The sequence below is a fragment of the Arachis hypogaea genome, chromosome 8 (genome assembly GCF_003086295.3).
Source record: "Arachis hypogaea cultivar Tifrunner chromosome 8, arahy.Tifrunner.gnm2.J5K5, whole genome shotgun sequence".
NCBI lineage: Eukaryota > Viridiplantae > Streptophyta > Magnoliopsida > Fabales > Fabaceae > Arachis > Arachis hypogaea.
In genome coordinates this window covers 39,802,525-39,820,346 of record NC_092043.1, presented here as the reverse complement: position 1 = coordinate 39,820,346, position 17,822 = coordinate 39,802,525, and the positions used below count along the sequence as shown (strand labels likewise).

The following is a 17,822-nucleotide window of genomic DNA, read 5'->3' as shown; positions in this document are numbered from 1 at the left end:
AAATCGATCAGAGAATCAATCAAATCGGTAATTAAATGATTAATTGTCGAAATCGACCGATTTTTTAAAGGATTTTCAGTTCGGTGTACCCTTTCAAACAGCGCCATTTTATACTTTTTAAAAAAAAATCCTAAATTCCCAAGACCACAATGCAGCTCAGTCCAGTTCCCACCCTTCTTCTCTCTTAAACTGAAAATTGAAAGTTTGAAATTAAAAGAACAAAGAACTCTAGCCATTCAGCCCGCAGCCACTGCATCTCCCACAGGCCACAGCATCGCTTCGTTTTCATCATCGAACTCTTCTTCTCTTGGTACATGCGCTGTGTACGGAAGCTCCATTACTGTAGTAGGAGTTGTGTCGCCATCTTAGAAAGCTGTGTTGCTGTCGTAGGAAGCTCTCTCGCTGTCATATGGAAGCTCTGTGTCATCGTCGTCTTCTCTTCACTGTTATCGTTGAACTCTCTTTTTGTCGCCGTCAAACTTGTTCTCTGTCTCTTTGTCCCTTCTTTCGGTAAGCATTAAACACTGTTTTTTGAATTTGTTTTTACTTGTTTTGTATTGTTAATCTGTTGTTAATAATACTGATTGCGTTGTTAAATTAGTTCACTAATTTTAAATTGCTGAGATTTTGTTAATTTTTTATTATTCTTGAGTTGTTATATTATGCCATAATAATATTGTTGTTGGTTTTTTTATTTTCTAATTTTATGTGTTAATTTTAATGATGTCTAACAATCTCAAATGAATTCTATGCCTTCATATACTAATACCGATTTATTATAGTTATTATAATATAATTGTAAAATTTTAATTTTTATTAGATTAAAAATAATAATTTAAATATTTAAAATTATATATAAAATTTTTAATAATTTTATTTAATATTTAGTTAAACCAATTAAATTTCAATCAAACTCTAATTAGACTATTAATTAAATCAATAAATCAGTTGTCTTATATACTAATTCATCGACCGATTCGATTCTCATTACTTTCGAAAAAAAAGAGGGTAATAGTGAAATCATAATAATATGATATATTTTATTTATATCCAGTATCTCTGTTGAAGAAAGTTCCACAATAATCACCTAATAATTTACTGATGAGTCATCATTGATGTATAAATTTAATAAAAAACTGTTTGCCTACGCATATGACATGTAATGCGGTTTAAAAATCAAATTACACCTTCCTTGAGAATTTAGAATATGGAGGTTAAAATTTAGTATTTCAGATCTAGAGTGTTGGCTAAGCATAGAGAAAAAATAATAAATTTAGTACTTATGGATTATCATTTGCGTTGTTCAATCTAATCATGTTCTCCCGATTTTAGTTATTATATAAAAGGATATAACCATGGGTCCATAGCCATGCAGAACACGAGATGATCGATAAATTGGAGGCATGTGTAGATAGTGCTAGATATATCGATGTAGCTTTCACTGCATGGGAAAAGCTGGGACCTTATTTATAATTGAGAAATTTTTTGTCAATAATTTTAATATTTTTTATTATTATTTGATCAATATAAATATTAAATTATTTTTTAACAAATAAATTTTATTAATTTATATATGTGTATAAACTAAAAAAATATGATTTACAAATTATATTAATAAAATTTTATAAATACAAATATAAATTATATATTTTTCGTATAAAATATTTATAAATATAAATATAATTATTATTAGTTAAATATTAATAAAAAATAATATTTTTTTATTAATAATATTATTTTTTTATAATATTATTTTTAATTAAGAAAATGTTCAAATATATATCATCAATCAAATTAATATGGGTATTGATTCTAATCCTATGGTCTCAAATTACTAACTTCTTAATTAAGTTATGGGTGTTGTGTATCACGTACAAGAATTTTTCAACAAATAAATGAATGGTGGGTCAGAAGACTCCACTCGGCTTTGAAGTAATGGAGCGAGGCACAAGGTTGAGTCCATCGCAAATAAAAAAAAAAAAAAAATTGATTCAGAGATATATAGATAGAGAGAGCGCACCAAAATTAATATCTGTAACCGTAGCAAGAAAAATAGGAGGATTCAAATTGAGAAGACAGGAGACAATGATTATATGAACAAGGCCGAGAGATAGAGACCACACTATAGGTATTGATGGATTATGTTAAAGGATTTATTCTTGATGAATTATATGATAAAAATGTAAATTTATAAATTTTTTTTATGAAATGAAAAAAAAAATAAAAAAATTAAGATTTATATTTTAAATAACAATAAAATAATAAAAAAATAATTATAAAAAGAATTTATATTTTTTTTATACAATTTTAATTTATATAGTAGAATATCCTCTTTTTATTTGTTGTTTTTTTATCCAAAGTATGAATAAACTATCATTTATATTTATAAATTTTGTAAATTCTTACAAAAATATCTATGAAATAAAGAAATTAACATTGTATGTATAAAAGATGTGTTTTCTATGTAAAAATACTCAAATTCTAATTTTTTGTTAATTTTTTAATAAAATTTTTAAATTATTTTTCTTTTATCTTCTTCTCCAAATCCCAAACTTTCACCACCCTCGCTACTAGCGGCACCTTTCTGATTATCACTACCTCCCCTTTCCCTCTCCATAAAATCCGCATCTCCATCTCCGGCCTTTGCGCGTAGGCATTGCAATATGAATAGATTTTGAACTTGCTATTCTTCTCTGCAAAGATCTTGTGGCTACCGCCACCACCATAGGCAACACTTCTCACATTGTCAGCAAATTGATTCCGTCTCAAATCTCCACCAAAACCTTCATTGATTCTCCAACCTAGGGGTGCACAGACCCGGCTCGGCCCGAAGGTCTGGCCCGATCCCGAATACTTTAGAGGCTAATTTGGTGTGATTTTATCGGGTTTAGGATTGGGTAAGGGTCTAAAAAATAGACCCGATCATTATTTTAGGTCGGGTTCGGGTCATAACTCGGGTCACCGAAGTCGGCCCGGTGGCCCGGTCATCATACACAATTAATATTTTGTGTTATTAGTGATGGATCATGACTATTCTTATGTGTAATTTAAGTATTGTAAACCTTAATATTTTGTGTTATTAGTCATTATAAGACTATAAGTTAATATTTTATGTTTAGAATGCATAAGACTTTAGACTAATGCATAATATTATGTTATTTGTATTAATTTAAATATTTGGTATTATTAGACAATATTAGTATTGATTGTGATTTTGCTTTAGTATTGATTGTGATTATGCTTTAATTTTAAAGAATGGTTGGTTCTTGTTATATTTTTCTAAGTGAATTTTACCATATTAAATAATGGCTGGAGTTTTGAAAATTTGGATATTTTTACATACTAGCTTATAAGAAGGTATCAACGTAATGTAATATTAACGGCCCGGTTTTCACCCGGTATAATTGTGGCCTGAAAGTGTATTGGTTTCATCGGGTCTAGGATCGGGTTCGGGTCTAATAAATAGACTCGGTGTATATTTCGAATCGGGTCTGGATCCCATTAAACCCGGCTTCACCCGACCCATGTGCACCCCTACTCCAACCCTTCCAATCGTCGTCATTCCATTTGTTTCCTCCTCCACCACTGTTCATTGAAGGTTTTCCCTTTCCAATAGCAAATCCTCCAACAAGATTCTCCCTCTGAACAGGCGGATCATGTCACGGCTCCCCTTTGGCAATTGCGGTGATGCGATCACCGTAAATGGCTTTGGTGTTGTATTTCTTAACTATATCAATTTTCTTGGGAAGAGAATAAGAGGCGAGAAAGGAGTTGAGGTTATTGTTGCCGCCAGTTTCCATTTCCTTGAGCTGGATTTCGAATGTCCATGATGACGAATCGAACGAAAGAGACATGGACACCGAGGCCGCAGTTTGACGGCACGACAGTCATCAAAAGTGCAGCAAATTACGCCAAGGCTGGTGAAGTAGATGATGACACTACAGTCAAGTTTAAGAGGCACTGTAGTCTGTGGTGCCGGTAAAAGAAAAACGCGTGTGCCAAATGCTTCTTCGTGCAACCACGTGGTGGTGCCGGTGGTGGTGATGATGTGTGGTGGCAGTGGAGAGGAGAAGGAAAAATAGTGGTAATCAAGGGAGATGCTGGCGATGGTGGTGGTAGGATCGTGAAATTTTGGAATTTAGAGAATAAAATAGAGGGTTAATTTGAAGATTTTATTAAAAAATTAATAAAAAATTAAAATTTAAATATTTTTATCGTATAAAATTTATTTTTATGAATGTAACATTAATTTTTTTTATTTAATGAATATTTTTGTCAATATTTATAAAATTTATAAATACAAATAGTTATTTATTTTTTTTGTTATATTGGATATTATATAAATTTAATAAAAAAATATATTATCAAAATAAAAATTACAATATCTATTTCCTACAGAAATAGTGCAACTTTTGTGGACTTCCATGGCTACTTTTTAAAGAGAAGAGTCTTTGAAATGCTATTTGATAGAGAAATAAAGTCATAGTGGACCCTTCCTTATCTTGTAGCCTTACATGATTCATTGCTCTTTTTGTTTCTTTGAATTGTTCTCCCTCTAGTGCTCAAAAGTATATTTTGAAATAATCCAAAGTCTACAATTTATGAAGCTATAAAGTATGAACGATATTAAATGCATGATTTTAAGGAATGCTTTATGCATCTCCTCTTATATATTGAGCATGTTAGATATTGAATAATTAACAACTTCACTCCGGGTCCACTTTTTATAATAAATATTATTTTAACGTCAATATTTTTTTTAATAAATAAATATTTTTTTTATTTTATTAATTAAATAAATTAAATACATAATTAATTAATAATAATGGTATTTTTATATAAATATAAAAAATATTTAGTATATAAATAATAATTTTCAATAATTAATATGTATCTAATTACTAGTTTAAATATTTTCTTTAAAAAAATATGATATAACATATCAAAATTTTTATGAGATAAATGTGTACGTAGGTTCTTTTCTTATTGTCACAATTTCTCAAAATAATAAAAATAGTTATAAAGATGTGACTAATAAGCATACTTCTAAGAGTTGAATACCATCTCTTTATTCTCCAAAACATGAGAATCTTCTTTTTCTCTGATATAACATAACTAAGTTACTACAAATCCCTTCAGATCCTCCAACATGTCATTTTTGTGGTAAGTACTTGATCAATTTGTCTTAAATATGATGAAATTATAGATTATTCAGTTTTTACAGGTTGAGTAAATAATATAGCATCTTTTCTTTTCTTTGTTTTTTTTTAATATTATAAACACATGTTGTTAAATATCAAATCATCTAAAAAATTAATATATATTCCTGTCATTTTTTCATTTTTTAAATAAATAAAATAAATATTTTAATTACGCATATATGTATTTTTGAGAATATTTATATATTTTTATAATGTACTTTATTTTGTTTACAGTATAAACAAAATACGGTACACACATGTTTTAACATATCACGTTTATAAACGTGTTATGACATGTGTCTTATCTCGTTTACAGTGTAAACAAGATATGGCTATAATGAGATAAGACACATTGATGCTTATAAATAGAACTCGTTGACAGCACATTTGACCCCACTCATTTTCCACATTTCTCTCATTTCTCTCTTTCTCGGACCATTGTATTGATATTTCTGAATTTTCGGGACATTATGCCATGTAGTCCTGTCATTAATCCCCTAAACGCTAGCTGACACATTGCAGGAGTCATCGATTTTGAGGTTCGTGTTATCTTTGATCGTTTAAATTAATAATTATTTGCGATTTACTTAACTAGTGAACTTTTATAGTGTTAGTATTTTAACACATGAATAGATTGAATGATGTTTAGATAATACAGAGTAGGTTATTTGGCAACTAGGGATTAAGACATTTATAAGTATTTATAAAATGTACTGATAGATACAATTGTTCAATTTTAAAAAAAAATTTACTCATAATGAAAGCTAAATAACTAATTAGTTTGATTTGATTAGTTAATTTAAAGGTTTTATTACTTATTTTTTGTTTTGAAGTCGGGAAGGATTTTTAAATATTGTTTTTTATGCTGTTTTTTAAGTACTGTTTTTAATGCATGGAGGATACGACCAGAAAATCTTGTCGAACTGACTGCAGTCTGAAACCATTAAGTGTTCATCATAGTACGACACTTACTAAAGTCACATACTGTGCCTGGACAACAACTCTGTAATGCTTGAAAACTGATAGACTGGATCGTATGAGGGGCAAGATGAGTCTACATATGAGGTTGCTATCCAACTGTCGATGATCCTATGACATGGCACGTGTGTGGTCCGCCAAATTTACGCACCTCCCTAACGATTTTAAGTATAATCGAATTAAAATCTAACCAAAATAACAATAACGATTTTAACAACAAAGTAAAATACTATAACACTCATCAATATCCTATATTCTGTCGGAGGACGACATGGAGACTCCAAGGACAACCATCAGTGAATTGCCAGCATCGTACATAGTACTTTAGGTGATCCGACTCAACTACTCAATACTCAACACTTCGCCGAATGCTATAATTCTTCACGCCTTGCAGCGCTGCCTCTCTGATCCTGAATATGTGACTGGTACAAAATTCAAGGTACCACTATCACCGCCACCAACGTCACGAACCTCCGCTGAAAACCCCATCACTTGTTCAACCATAATTCTCCCGTGCACATCAAACATAAGGCGCACATGCTCATCGCCATCAAACCAAAAACGACGAAACCGAAACACCCCATTCTCCATCGGTGCTAGCATCCTATACCCAACTCAACCAACCTCTTTGCTCTTCGACTTCACTAGCGCTGGACTCTCGCACTCAAATATAATTCCACTGTCATTGTTTCTTATCTGATTGTTGAAATACACCATCACAACAAAAAAAATCACTGCCACTGGATATTTTTTCTAAGTTTTAGGAAGAAAAAGGGAAGAGAAGGAAGAATTGATAGTTTTGTGAAGAATACCAACGGTTTGCAAATCTTTTTATAGATGTTTGATTTTTGTCTTATTAAATCTTGTTTACTGTATAAATGTTTTAAGTTATCACTTATCTTATTTACAGTGTAAACGAAATAAATATAATCATATCTTGTTTATAAACGAGATATATCCACCATTTTCAACGTATAAATGTGTATATACTTTATCTCATTTACAGTATAAATAAAATAAATTTATACGTATTTTATTTATACTATGAACAAAATAAGATCATTATAAAAATACAAAAATATCCTAAAATATATGTACATCCGTAATTAAAATATTTATTTTATTTTTTTAAAAAGAATCCTCATTTTCTCTCTGTCTCCACTCACTTGGTAACTTTATGCTACCAACCATTCTCAACGTAACGTCACAACTATTTTTTTCCGTGTAGGGTATCTTGTTTACATGAGAAAATTATAAAATAAAAAGGAAAACATTTAATTATTCTTGACTTAAAATAGTAAAACCAATGCAAATTCACACGTAATACAAATTATAAATTTAAAAATTAATTAATTATTTTATTATTTTATTAACTTTTTTCATTTTAAATGACTTTTTCCTACCCCTAACATCTAATAATAAAGTTACCACACAGTGTAATATACTCTGCACTCTAATTAATGATGATGTTTTCAAACATGAATTTTCACTGTCACAACTCACAAGTCACATATTACAACCCCTTTCACACGGTAGCATTTATATTTTTTAGTTGAATTCTTGCGTTGTTTACTCCCTTTTCCTGTGTTAGCGGATTTGGGAGCAATGCATGTGTTTCTCTGGGCAATTTGATTGTGTAAAATCCATTGATATTGACAATATAGCATATCGGTAATGTTAGGGAAAAAAAAGTCTAAATTTATATTATTTAATATTTATTTATTATAAAATGTATTAAATAAAATTAAAAGTAGTAAATTTTGATAATTTTTAGTTAATATTTTTTTATTACTAAACATTTATGATAGTCCATATATACTCCTTCATAATGAAATAGTCTTGGACAGATTACCATAATGCCCTAAGATTTACATCTAGGGTAAATAAAATATTAAGTTTGTCCATACGCATGGCAAGTTAAAGAGAGTATCTTTGAAATAAAATCTATCTCAAAATCAGTATAATTTATCCTCAAATTTATTGTTGGAAAGTTTATTATATGATCAACATAAATATAAATTTGATTAAATTAGAAGTTTATTGTGTTGTTATGACTCCGTGTATTATATATTATCAATACATGAACAATATAATTTACAATATGTACTAATTTTCTCTGAATTTAGTTAGTTTCTTTTAATTAAGTGCATGTCAAAAGTGATCAGTCTACTAAAGACTAAAGAGAATGAGAAAACGCCACACGTCTATGTTCTTTAATCATGTATTGATGATAGAGTCACGTGTTTTGTCCTAAACCACGAGATTTCTTACTTCAAAAACAGGTTTATATTTCATCTTATGTCCTTATTATATCTGCAGTGATGTGAGATCATCAACGGCTCTTTTTGATGAATTATTAACTCTCAGTGTCTGCTAACATTTTCAATGAACACAAGTTTATTGGATGAGTATGATATTAATTAATACATTCTCAATATTTATTATATATCGTAGTGGTAGATTTGGTAATGTACATGAAGAGTTTTTTAATAGTTTTACCCCCATTTACTTAAGTTAGGAAATTCTTAAATCAAAGCGAAAAATTCACACGTTTTCTACTAAATAATTGCATTAGAATAGCTAAATTTGTCAAAATAGAATAATCAAATTTATAATAAATAATTAAATTTATTTATAATTGTATTATGTTTTTTTATAAAATACTAAATATATATTTTTATATACAATGAGATGATTGGTTTTCAATGTACATTTAATATGATTAAACTCTACAAACACATATAGGCACCCTTTCTCTGATTACGAAGTTCATTAGGTGGATTTAAAGTTTGTTTGGGTGAGTTTTTTTAAAAAAAATTTGAGTTATTTTCTTTTAAATTTTATAAAAATATAAAAATAATTTTATATTTGAATATTTCATATAAAAAAATCTTTTTATTTTATTAATTATATTTAGATATAATAATATAAAAGTATTTTTTATTTATTTATTACATGAAAAATACTTTTTTAAGAAAAAAACTTTAAAAAAGATGTAGATTATAATTTTTTTAAAAAAATGTTTTTTTTAAATTTTTTAATACTTTTATTTTTACTCTAAAAATTTATTAAACACATCAAAAAATAAAAAAATCTTTTTTTATTAAAAAATATCTTTTTTATTAAAATAATAAAGTCCAAATAAATATTTAATAAATATTTACTAAAAATTATTAATATAGAGTTGGTGTTTGATGGGGTAAGATTAGAATTCTTTTGGGTGGTGTTTTATTTGTTTTTGGGATTTGTTTTTGTTAATTTTTCATGTCATTAGTGTCTGAAGTTCCTGTATGACTTTGTAACTTTTCTGTTTTAGAGTAATGATTTTTGAAATATAAAAAAAAGAGTTGAGGTATAAAGCTGACATATAAATCTATGTTTTATATTAAAATACAGTAACGAAATCTCAATAATTCGTATCATATTATGAAAATCATAAATTTAATCTCCATTAGAATAAAATATTAAAAGATTTTTAAGTATATTATTATACCAGTGTATCAATAATTTTTAACTGTTCTTAATTATAAATATTATATATATTTTTTATAATTAAAATTAATTATTAAAAATCACTAAAATACTGATACAAGGTATACATGAAATTTTATAAAATATTAAGTTGCTCAAACTTTATAAAAAGTTTGGTCTTTATCGTGGGCTAAAAGGGACTTGCTACATTTGGCAATATTTGAATGGGGATGGTACACAAGTCAACAACAAAACGCTATTATTAGTCAACCAAACATAATAACAATAAATAAATCCAATAACTGGAAGGCTTTTTCTCACAAGTGTAAGGCCAGCAACAATAATCAACGCCACGTGGATCACCATTTTCATTTTGCTAGGTATGGTGACCATGTATTTAACACTGTATTTTCCAACCAAATAAAATACCTCTACCAGTGCAGGAACTTAGTTCAGATAAGGGTGGCATGTCCCCCAAACTTTTTATAAAAAAATTAGTAATACTTTTTTAAAAGATAAAAAATAATTTAATTGGTTTAAATATTTTATTATGACTTAAAGTACTCAATAAATTCAATAAATAACACTTTCTCTATCTTTAAATTTATATATAAAAAATTAGATATTTTTTATTTATTTAATTTAATATTATTTTATATTTTACTATTTATTTAATTTAATTTTTTATATAATAAAAAATAATAGAATATTCAATAAGTAATAATATTATTGTATTTGTATAAATTGATAAAAAAATTCAATAAATATTATAAATTTTAATATTTGTCCTTCTAACTTCTTCTTTAAATATTCTACAGGATATATATTCAAATTTTTATATAAAATAATAATGAAAAATCAAAGAATCGATAATTTTTTAAGAGAAAGGCTAATATTTAAGAAGAAAAATATATAATTTTTGCAGTATCAACACCTGTAGATAATTCTTCTACTTTAATGAATCACGAAAAAAGTGAAATATAACCTTTAAAAGTTCAAAAAGTTACCTTAATTTTTTAGAACGAGACCCTGAAAAACGGCTTTAAATTTGGCAATAGTACCCAAACCAGAGAGATTAGATTAGACGAACTTATCCTAAATGGGTCCATATCAAAAGCATTTTGACAATTATCTTCTATGTGACCTCTCAAAATTTTGTTTTAAGTTCCGTCACTGCCTCTACCCTTATATGTATATCAGTATATATTATAATGGGTAAAATATATATATATTTTAAAATTTGTTAAAAATTTTAAAGATATTCTTAAATTTTATTTTAATTTTATTACAAAATTTTTTTATTTGTATCATATATATCTCCTGACGATGAATTTTTTAAAATATTTAGAACAAATTTAGTAATAATTTCACAAAAATAATCTTTAACATAAATAAATAAGACATAATTATTATGCATTATTATTGAATTGACTTTTAATTTTTGAAAATTTAGCTATCAAAATATTTCTAATACAAATAAAAAATTTCAAAAATAAAATTAAATTTAAAAATATTTTTATAATTTTTAACAAATTTTAAGAACAAAAAATATATTTCATCCTATTATATATCATATAATGGAATTATGATGGTTATTATTATAAATTTATGATAGTTATGGTGATTATATAACTTTGGCAATACTTACATTTTGCATTAAATAACTAATAATAAAATCTAATCAAAGCACAAAAAGAACATACTAACAATAATAGTATTTATATATTTGATATTTCCCATTAATAATTGTAGGAATCCAATTTGCAAAAGGATCTTCAATTGACATCCTCAAATTGCAATATGGCATTTTTTTTTTTTTTTGCCTCTTTAGATTTTATCTACTTTTCGTAGATTTCATCTGCTAATTGGCATAAGTACCATATGCAAAATTATAAAACCTTGAAAATACAGATAAAATATACTAATAAGGGTACTTAACCTTCTTCACTTTGGCCCAATTATTACTTTATAGATGCTATATCACTCTCATCATATTGCTAAAAAAAGCTTTATGAATTAAGGAAGATGGTCCAATATTGTAAGATACCACCCTGTGGCAATTACTTGTGGTAACTAAAAATGAAAGGCTTGGTCCATTCAAGTAAGAGTTGCTTTGCCAATTTCGCCCCCAATTTCTTCACATTGCTTGCCATCTAGTTTTTGAACTTTTGATGGCCACATCATGGACATCACCAGCATCTCCAAAATTTGTTACTAGGACTAAATTGAAGTATGAGTGGCTATTTATGGTGAACATTACAAAACAAAATCCATGAAAAGGGAAGAAAAAAACTGTTAGGTTAGCTTCAAGCCCCAAAAGAATATAGGTAAAGAGTAACATGTTAAAATTTAAAATGGATTATGTAATACAAAATTACCATTGAGTATGAATGACATTTTGCACATCATAATGGATTATAATCATTTAAATGAGAGACTGCAAATTAAAAGTGAGAGAAAATTTTAATTGACCAATTATTGGATGATTTTATTACTTTCCAAACAGAATAGTTGACTGACACATAACTCGCATACTCTAATCTAAATTCTTAGATTAGAACTACCTTCTGTAAACAACAGGAACAATGCCAACTTTATACTGAGAAATTTGCTGGAAAACAGGCTGAGACATCAAAATGGTGATTTGGAGGGACACACCGCCCACCATGCGGGCAGAAGTTAGTGGAAGTTACCACAATTGAGGCAGGGGAACACCACTGTGGATCATTTGCACACTTTATTTCATAACATGCTCCACAGCTTAAACCATTGTTGAACACTGCTTTGCTCAGTAGTCACTCCCATACCCTTGGCTGTACAAGCATAACCACACACCCCACCTTCATTTTCAGATCATATCGTACAAATTAGTGTTACTTACAAGTTAGTTATTGGGTACTTCTTCTATTTTCTTTTATTTGTTATTTTCACTTCTTGGTATATTTTTTAAATTATTGTATTTAAATATGAGTGATACAAATAATCCATCAAATGTTGCGAGTTATTTTTGATAAAAATACAGAGTAAAAAATCACTATCTACAAAAGTATTTAAAATGTTTAGACCATTTTAAGTTTATAACCTTGAATCTTATTAATAAATACTTAGTGCACTGGTTGCTTAATTAAGTTTACTATAAAAGGAGTATAAGTGAAAAAATATATTAAATTAAACTAACTGAACAATTTATATTAACAAAAATAATTTAGGATAAAAATAACCAAACACAAAGTTAATTAAAGCTAGCAAAAAAAGGGAAACCGTCACAAAAATTAACGGGCATCTCAGTAAGTTTTTTTCACTTTCCTTTTCTAATAGAATAAACATTTGATTTGATCAAATCAACTTCAACAACGGTCAGACAGCTTGTCCAATATCTACAACCCAAAGAAAAAGCAATTTCCAACCATGTAGGTAATTTCAGAAATCAACTTGAAAATTAAAACAACTGACCTTATTGCTTGCCATCCAGCTAATGATCATTTCCAGAAAAGTTTGTGCCTCGTCCTTTTTCTTTTCTCTAGAAGCTACAGCATTAGAGAGATTGTAATTATCTTCCAATTGTAAATCAAGAGCTTCCCTATTCTGATAATCCACCTTGAGAAAGCTGATTGAATATGTTCTTGACATCTGCATGATTTCCTTTAATGAAAAAAAGGCTTGAAAAATCTTCTGTCCACAATTCTATAAACCATGTATAAGTATTTTGTATGTGGACAAATTAGGACAGATATCATCGTCAACAATTTGGTTTAATAGTGTAATTGCCTTGCGAAGTTGCTGCGTGTCGCATAAAGCCTGTAACAATATATTGTAAGTTACAATATTTGGATCCAAATTCTTCAAACGCATAACTTGGAAAAGATTCTTTGCTTCATCTAATCTTTTATTCTGGCAATAACCTCTGATCAAGATATTGTAACTCCAAACATTTGGAACAAAACTTCTTTCATACATGAGTCTTTTAAATAATTTAATTGCCTCATCAAGATGCTGGTTTTTGCATAAGTAATCTAAAAATATATTGTAAGTGTTTACATCAGGGGATGGTTGACCACAATAATGCATTTTTGTAACAATCTCCCATGCATGCGAGATTCTACCGGCTTTGCACAAGCCATCAACTAGAGAATTGTACGTTATAATGTTTGGAACTATATTCTTACTTTTCATCAAACTCAAGGCTTCATCCACTCTTTTGATCTTGACATAACCTTTAATCAAGATGTTATAACTCCAAACATCAGGCACAAAACCCCTTTCAATTACCATATCAAATAAGTTTCTTGCCTTATCAACTTCATTGTTCCTACAATATCCATCCATCAAAATTGTGTAAGTAATAATGTCTGGTTGTTGACCTCTTTCAATCATCACGTCGCACATAACTTGGGCTTGCAATAGCATCCCTTCTTTGCATAATGCATCAATTATTATGTTAAAGGTATACACATCTAGGCTAATGTTTTTAACAACAATATCATTCAGCAATAATCTAGCTTCTTTCCATTGGCCCACACGACAGAAACCATAGATTAATGAACTGTAAGTGACAATATCGGGGGAAATTCCTTGATCAGGCATTTTAGAATACAAATCCAGTGCATCATTCAACCGTCCATGCTTGCACAAACCATCAACAACAATATTGTACATTACAAGATTTAGCCTAACAAAGTGACTCTCCATTTGCTGAAGCATTTGATTAGCAAATCTTGTTTCTCCCGTCTTAAACAGACCATTGATTAAGGTTCCGTACATAACTTCATCAAACCGAAATCCTTTGGGAATAATTTTACCATGAATGTATAGTGCATCCGACATTTTACCATTAAGAGACAACCCCTTCATTAGTGTAGTCCAAGTTACAGCACTTGGCCGAAAACCCCACTTAATAAACTTGCTCATTACCGAGAAAGCAAAACCTGTTTGGCCTACATGGCAATAACAATTGATCAAGATGTTCAAAGTAACAGTAAATGGTAGGATGCCCTTTGACTCCATCTGGGTATAAAGATAAATAGCTGTGGTATAATGTTTCATTTTTGCAATCGTTCCCAAGATTTTGGTCAATTCCACAATTGATGGCTGCGGATGCATATCAACCATGCAATTAAATAAAGCTACAACATCATGAACACTATCAAATTTGTAGGCATTTTGTGATGGTAGCGGCTGTGAATGAAGACATAGCCTTGTATGTTGGGCATATGGGCAAAAGGTAGATGATGGTAGAAGAAAGCGAATGAGTTTGGGGACTGCATACCTCGTTGCATACAACATGATACTTTATGAAATTCAATTCTACTCCATGATTATCCTTATTGCCTGAGATTGTTTTGCTACCTTAAGAATGAAGAAAGTAGTTAGTTGGGATATTTAATACAATGTTCCTATTCGTATTAAGAATATTTAGAGCAAGTAGTGGTTTATAGGAATTGAGCATCAATAAAAATTAGCAGTCACAACAAAATACCATTAGGGAAAGACACCATCAATGCCCATTCCATTAGGGAAATTCTAATGCCAAAGTTCTATAATTCCATAAAATGACACAAAATATACCATGGTTTAAAAATAAATAAATTCAAAGAGAAAAAGGATAACGAGTATTTGGATAAAATAAAACAAGAGACACAAATTTAGGTTCCAGAGAGAGAGAGAGAGAGAACAACTAATAGAACATGAAGAACGAGAACGCATACCTAGGTTTCTGAAGGAGGCCGTGTTGGTCACGATGCCGGAAGCAGAGCTTTCAGGCAGTGTGCGGAAAGAGGGAGAGAAGAGTAGATCGGCGACAAGCTCAAAGGTCACAGCCTCGGTGGAGAGACATTACATAGCAGCGGGCGCAGTGAAGAGATGGGAGTGATGATGGAGAAAGAAGAGAGCGACCACCGAGAATAGAAATACTGAATACATTCTCAGAGAATGGGGTTTGAGTTTGACATGTGTGGTAGTGGTACGGGTTATTTTTGTTTGGGAAGTTCTATGGTATGGATCAAGGTTCTAAGAATCAGATCGGTCGTTGAACCGTTCTAGTCACTGATTCAATCGGTCCAATTGTGGTTTAATCAGAAAAACCATTTTAAAATAAAATAATAAATAAATTATAAATAAACATCCTAAAATATTAGTATCTGAGCATAATTAAGTCAATAAATTATCAAAACAATCACAATCTAATCTAACTATCTGAGCATAATTAAGTCACAAAATTGCACAACACAACAGCAGCATATTAGTATTACTCTCCCATCAGCTAAAAGCCTAAAGCACAAAACACAAACCACAAAACAGTTAACACAATGTGAAGCTTCTCTTGGGAACCATGTTCTGCACTTTTTTTTTGTGTCAGATACGATGCTCCCCACAACAAATACACTGATACACATGCTTGCAAGCATAGAAGACAATCCACACCAATACCAAGAGACAAAAGAAGCACCTTCTCTTCCCCATCCCTATAAAAAAGAGTTGTTGTCCATCCCCAGGACCATTTCTTCCCGCCAGCCCTCCACAAACTTGAAGCAGACAAAAAAGAGTAAAATCCTTTTCAAAATTGAATTAAAGGACCTTTGTGCCTCATTAGCCCCACGCCCCCAGCCTTCAATTTATTTTTCTTACCTTAAAAATGTGTTCATTGCACAGTTTACTAAGTAAATTTGATAGTATGAATTATTTTTTACAGAAACAATTAACGAGTGGAGTACTAGAATGTAGAATCCATCCCAATTTCCACTATAATACAAAATTGGAAAAGAAATTTTAAAAAAGAAATACAGCTACAAAGCACTTAATTAATATTAAAGTCAGACTAATTGACAAAACACACAACCCTGAGCTGAATAATCAAATAATCACCTACAAATTTAACAAAAACACAAAGCAGCAGCAGCACAGCAGAACCACAAACAGCAGCTCTCATAAACCCAATCAAAAACACCAACAGCATAAGTGCATAACAGAGCCAGAAATCAAGAACAATCAGCAACAAAAATGAAAAAACAGCAACAAATAATCACCCTAAAAAAACAGCAGCAGCAGCATAACAACCCAAAATCAATGATTTCACATTCAGAAATCAAGAACAATCAGCAACAAAAATTAAAAAAACAGCAGCAGCATAACAACATAAAATCAATGATTTCACATTCAGAGATCAAGAACAATCAGCAAAAAAAAATTAAAAAACAGCAGCAGCATAACAACATAAAATCAATGATTTCAGAAATCACTCAAATCAGACATTCAGAAGTCAGAACAGAGCATAAAAGGAAAAAGAAACTCTGTAAGCAATGCCACTAACCCTGAAAGGTTCACAGATTAACTAACAAGTAACAACAATTATTCAACAATTATAGTTTAAAAAAAAAATAATACCTAGAACTAGATGCTAGAACAGACTCTGCAGCAGATCAGCAGCAAGAAGGGGACAGGGAACGACCGAAGGGCTGACGCGGTGGAACAGAGATTGCGCCGGCGGGATAGTGGCTGCGCGACGGAGGCAGGAGGCGAGGCCGGCGACGGTGGTTCGAAGCTCAAGCGTGGCTGCACGATGGAGGGGAACGACGTTGCGACGGTGGCTACGAAGCTCCAAGTTGCGACGGCGGCGGTAGCTTGCCGGTGGCTGGACGGAAGTGAGGGAGGAGCTCGATGACGATGAGAGGAAGGGTGATGGCCTGATGGGAGTGCTGCGCGTGTTTGCCGTTTTGGAGAGTTAGGGTTGGGACGTTAGGTAATGGTTAGTAAGTTCCTCAATCCAAACGGCGGCGTTTTGAGAAATCAGAAAACCGGTCGAGTCGTGGTTCGGTTCGACCGACCGATTTCCGTCCGGTTCGACGGTCCAATGGCAATTTCTTAAATTTTCAGTTTTGGCATATGTCCAAATCTTTTTTATCGGTTTGCGGTTCGATCGGTCAATTCAAACCGATTTTTAGAACTTTGGTATAGATAGAGTTAGACATCTAGAGGTATGGATCTGACGTGGATGGGATGCAGTTACAACGCGTGCATGGGAGCCCTGTATTCGTGAAGCAGGTGAGCTGATAGACAAGCTGACAGAAGTAGTTGGGAAGCAGGCTTCGTGTTGCATTCCAAGGAGTGTTAATAACTTAACAAAATTAGCCCAGCATGTAACGTTGGGCTATGGCGTGTGGAACACCACTTAATCAA

The 17,822-nt window shown here is 30.5% G+C and overlaps 1 protein-coding gene across 11 annotated transcripts; it reads right to left on the bottom strand.

The window, feature by feature from the left end:
* Window positions 1–11,350: 11,350 nt before the first annotated feature.
* LOC112707423 (uncharacterized) lies at window positions 11,351–17,397 on the bottom strand. Of its 11 annotated transcripts, none has more exons than XM_029288548.2 (6): window positions 17,031–17,356; window positions 15,356–15,692; window positions 13,104–14,996; window positions 12,215–12,490; window positions 12,029–12,087; window positions 11,351–11,890 (listed from the first exon to the last, which is right to left on the bottom strand). In XM_029288548.2, the coding sequence occupies exon 3, from the start codon at window positions 14,931–14,933 to the stop codon at window positions 13,335–13,337; it is 1,599 nt and encodes a 532-aa protein (XP_029144381.1). In that variant the 5' UTR covers window positions 14,934–14,996; window positions 15,356–15,692; window positions 17,031–17,356; the 3' UTR covers window positions 11,351–11,890; window positions 12,029–12,087; window positions 12,215–12,490; window positions 13,104–13,334. The 11 variants fall into 11 exon arrangements, with proteins under 11 accessions (XP_029144381.1, XP_072057396.1, XP_029144382.1 ...); XM_072201295.1 differs by having other exon boundaries at window positions 12,215–12,463; XM_029288549.2 differs by lacking the exon at window positions 12,029–12,087.
* Between the last annotated feature and the right edge of the window lie 425 nt (window positions 17,398–17,822).

What these genes read in the sequence shown, in the direction of transcription:
- LOC112707423 (XM_029288551.2), bottom strand. Translation starts at nt 14,933, where the DNA reads ATGTTGTATGCAACGAGGTATGCAGTCCCCAAACTCATTCGCTTTCTT.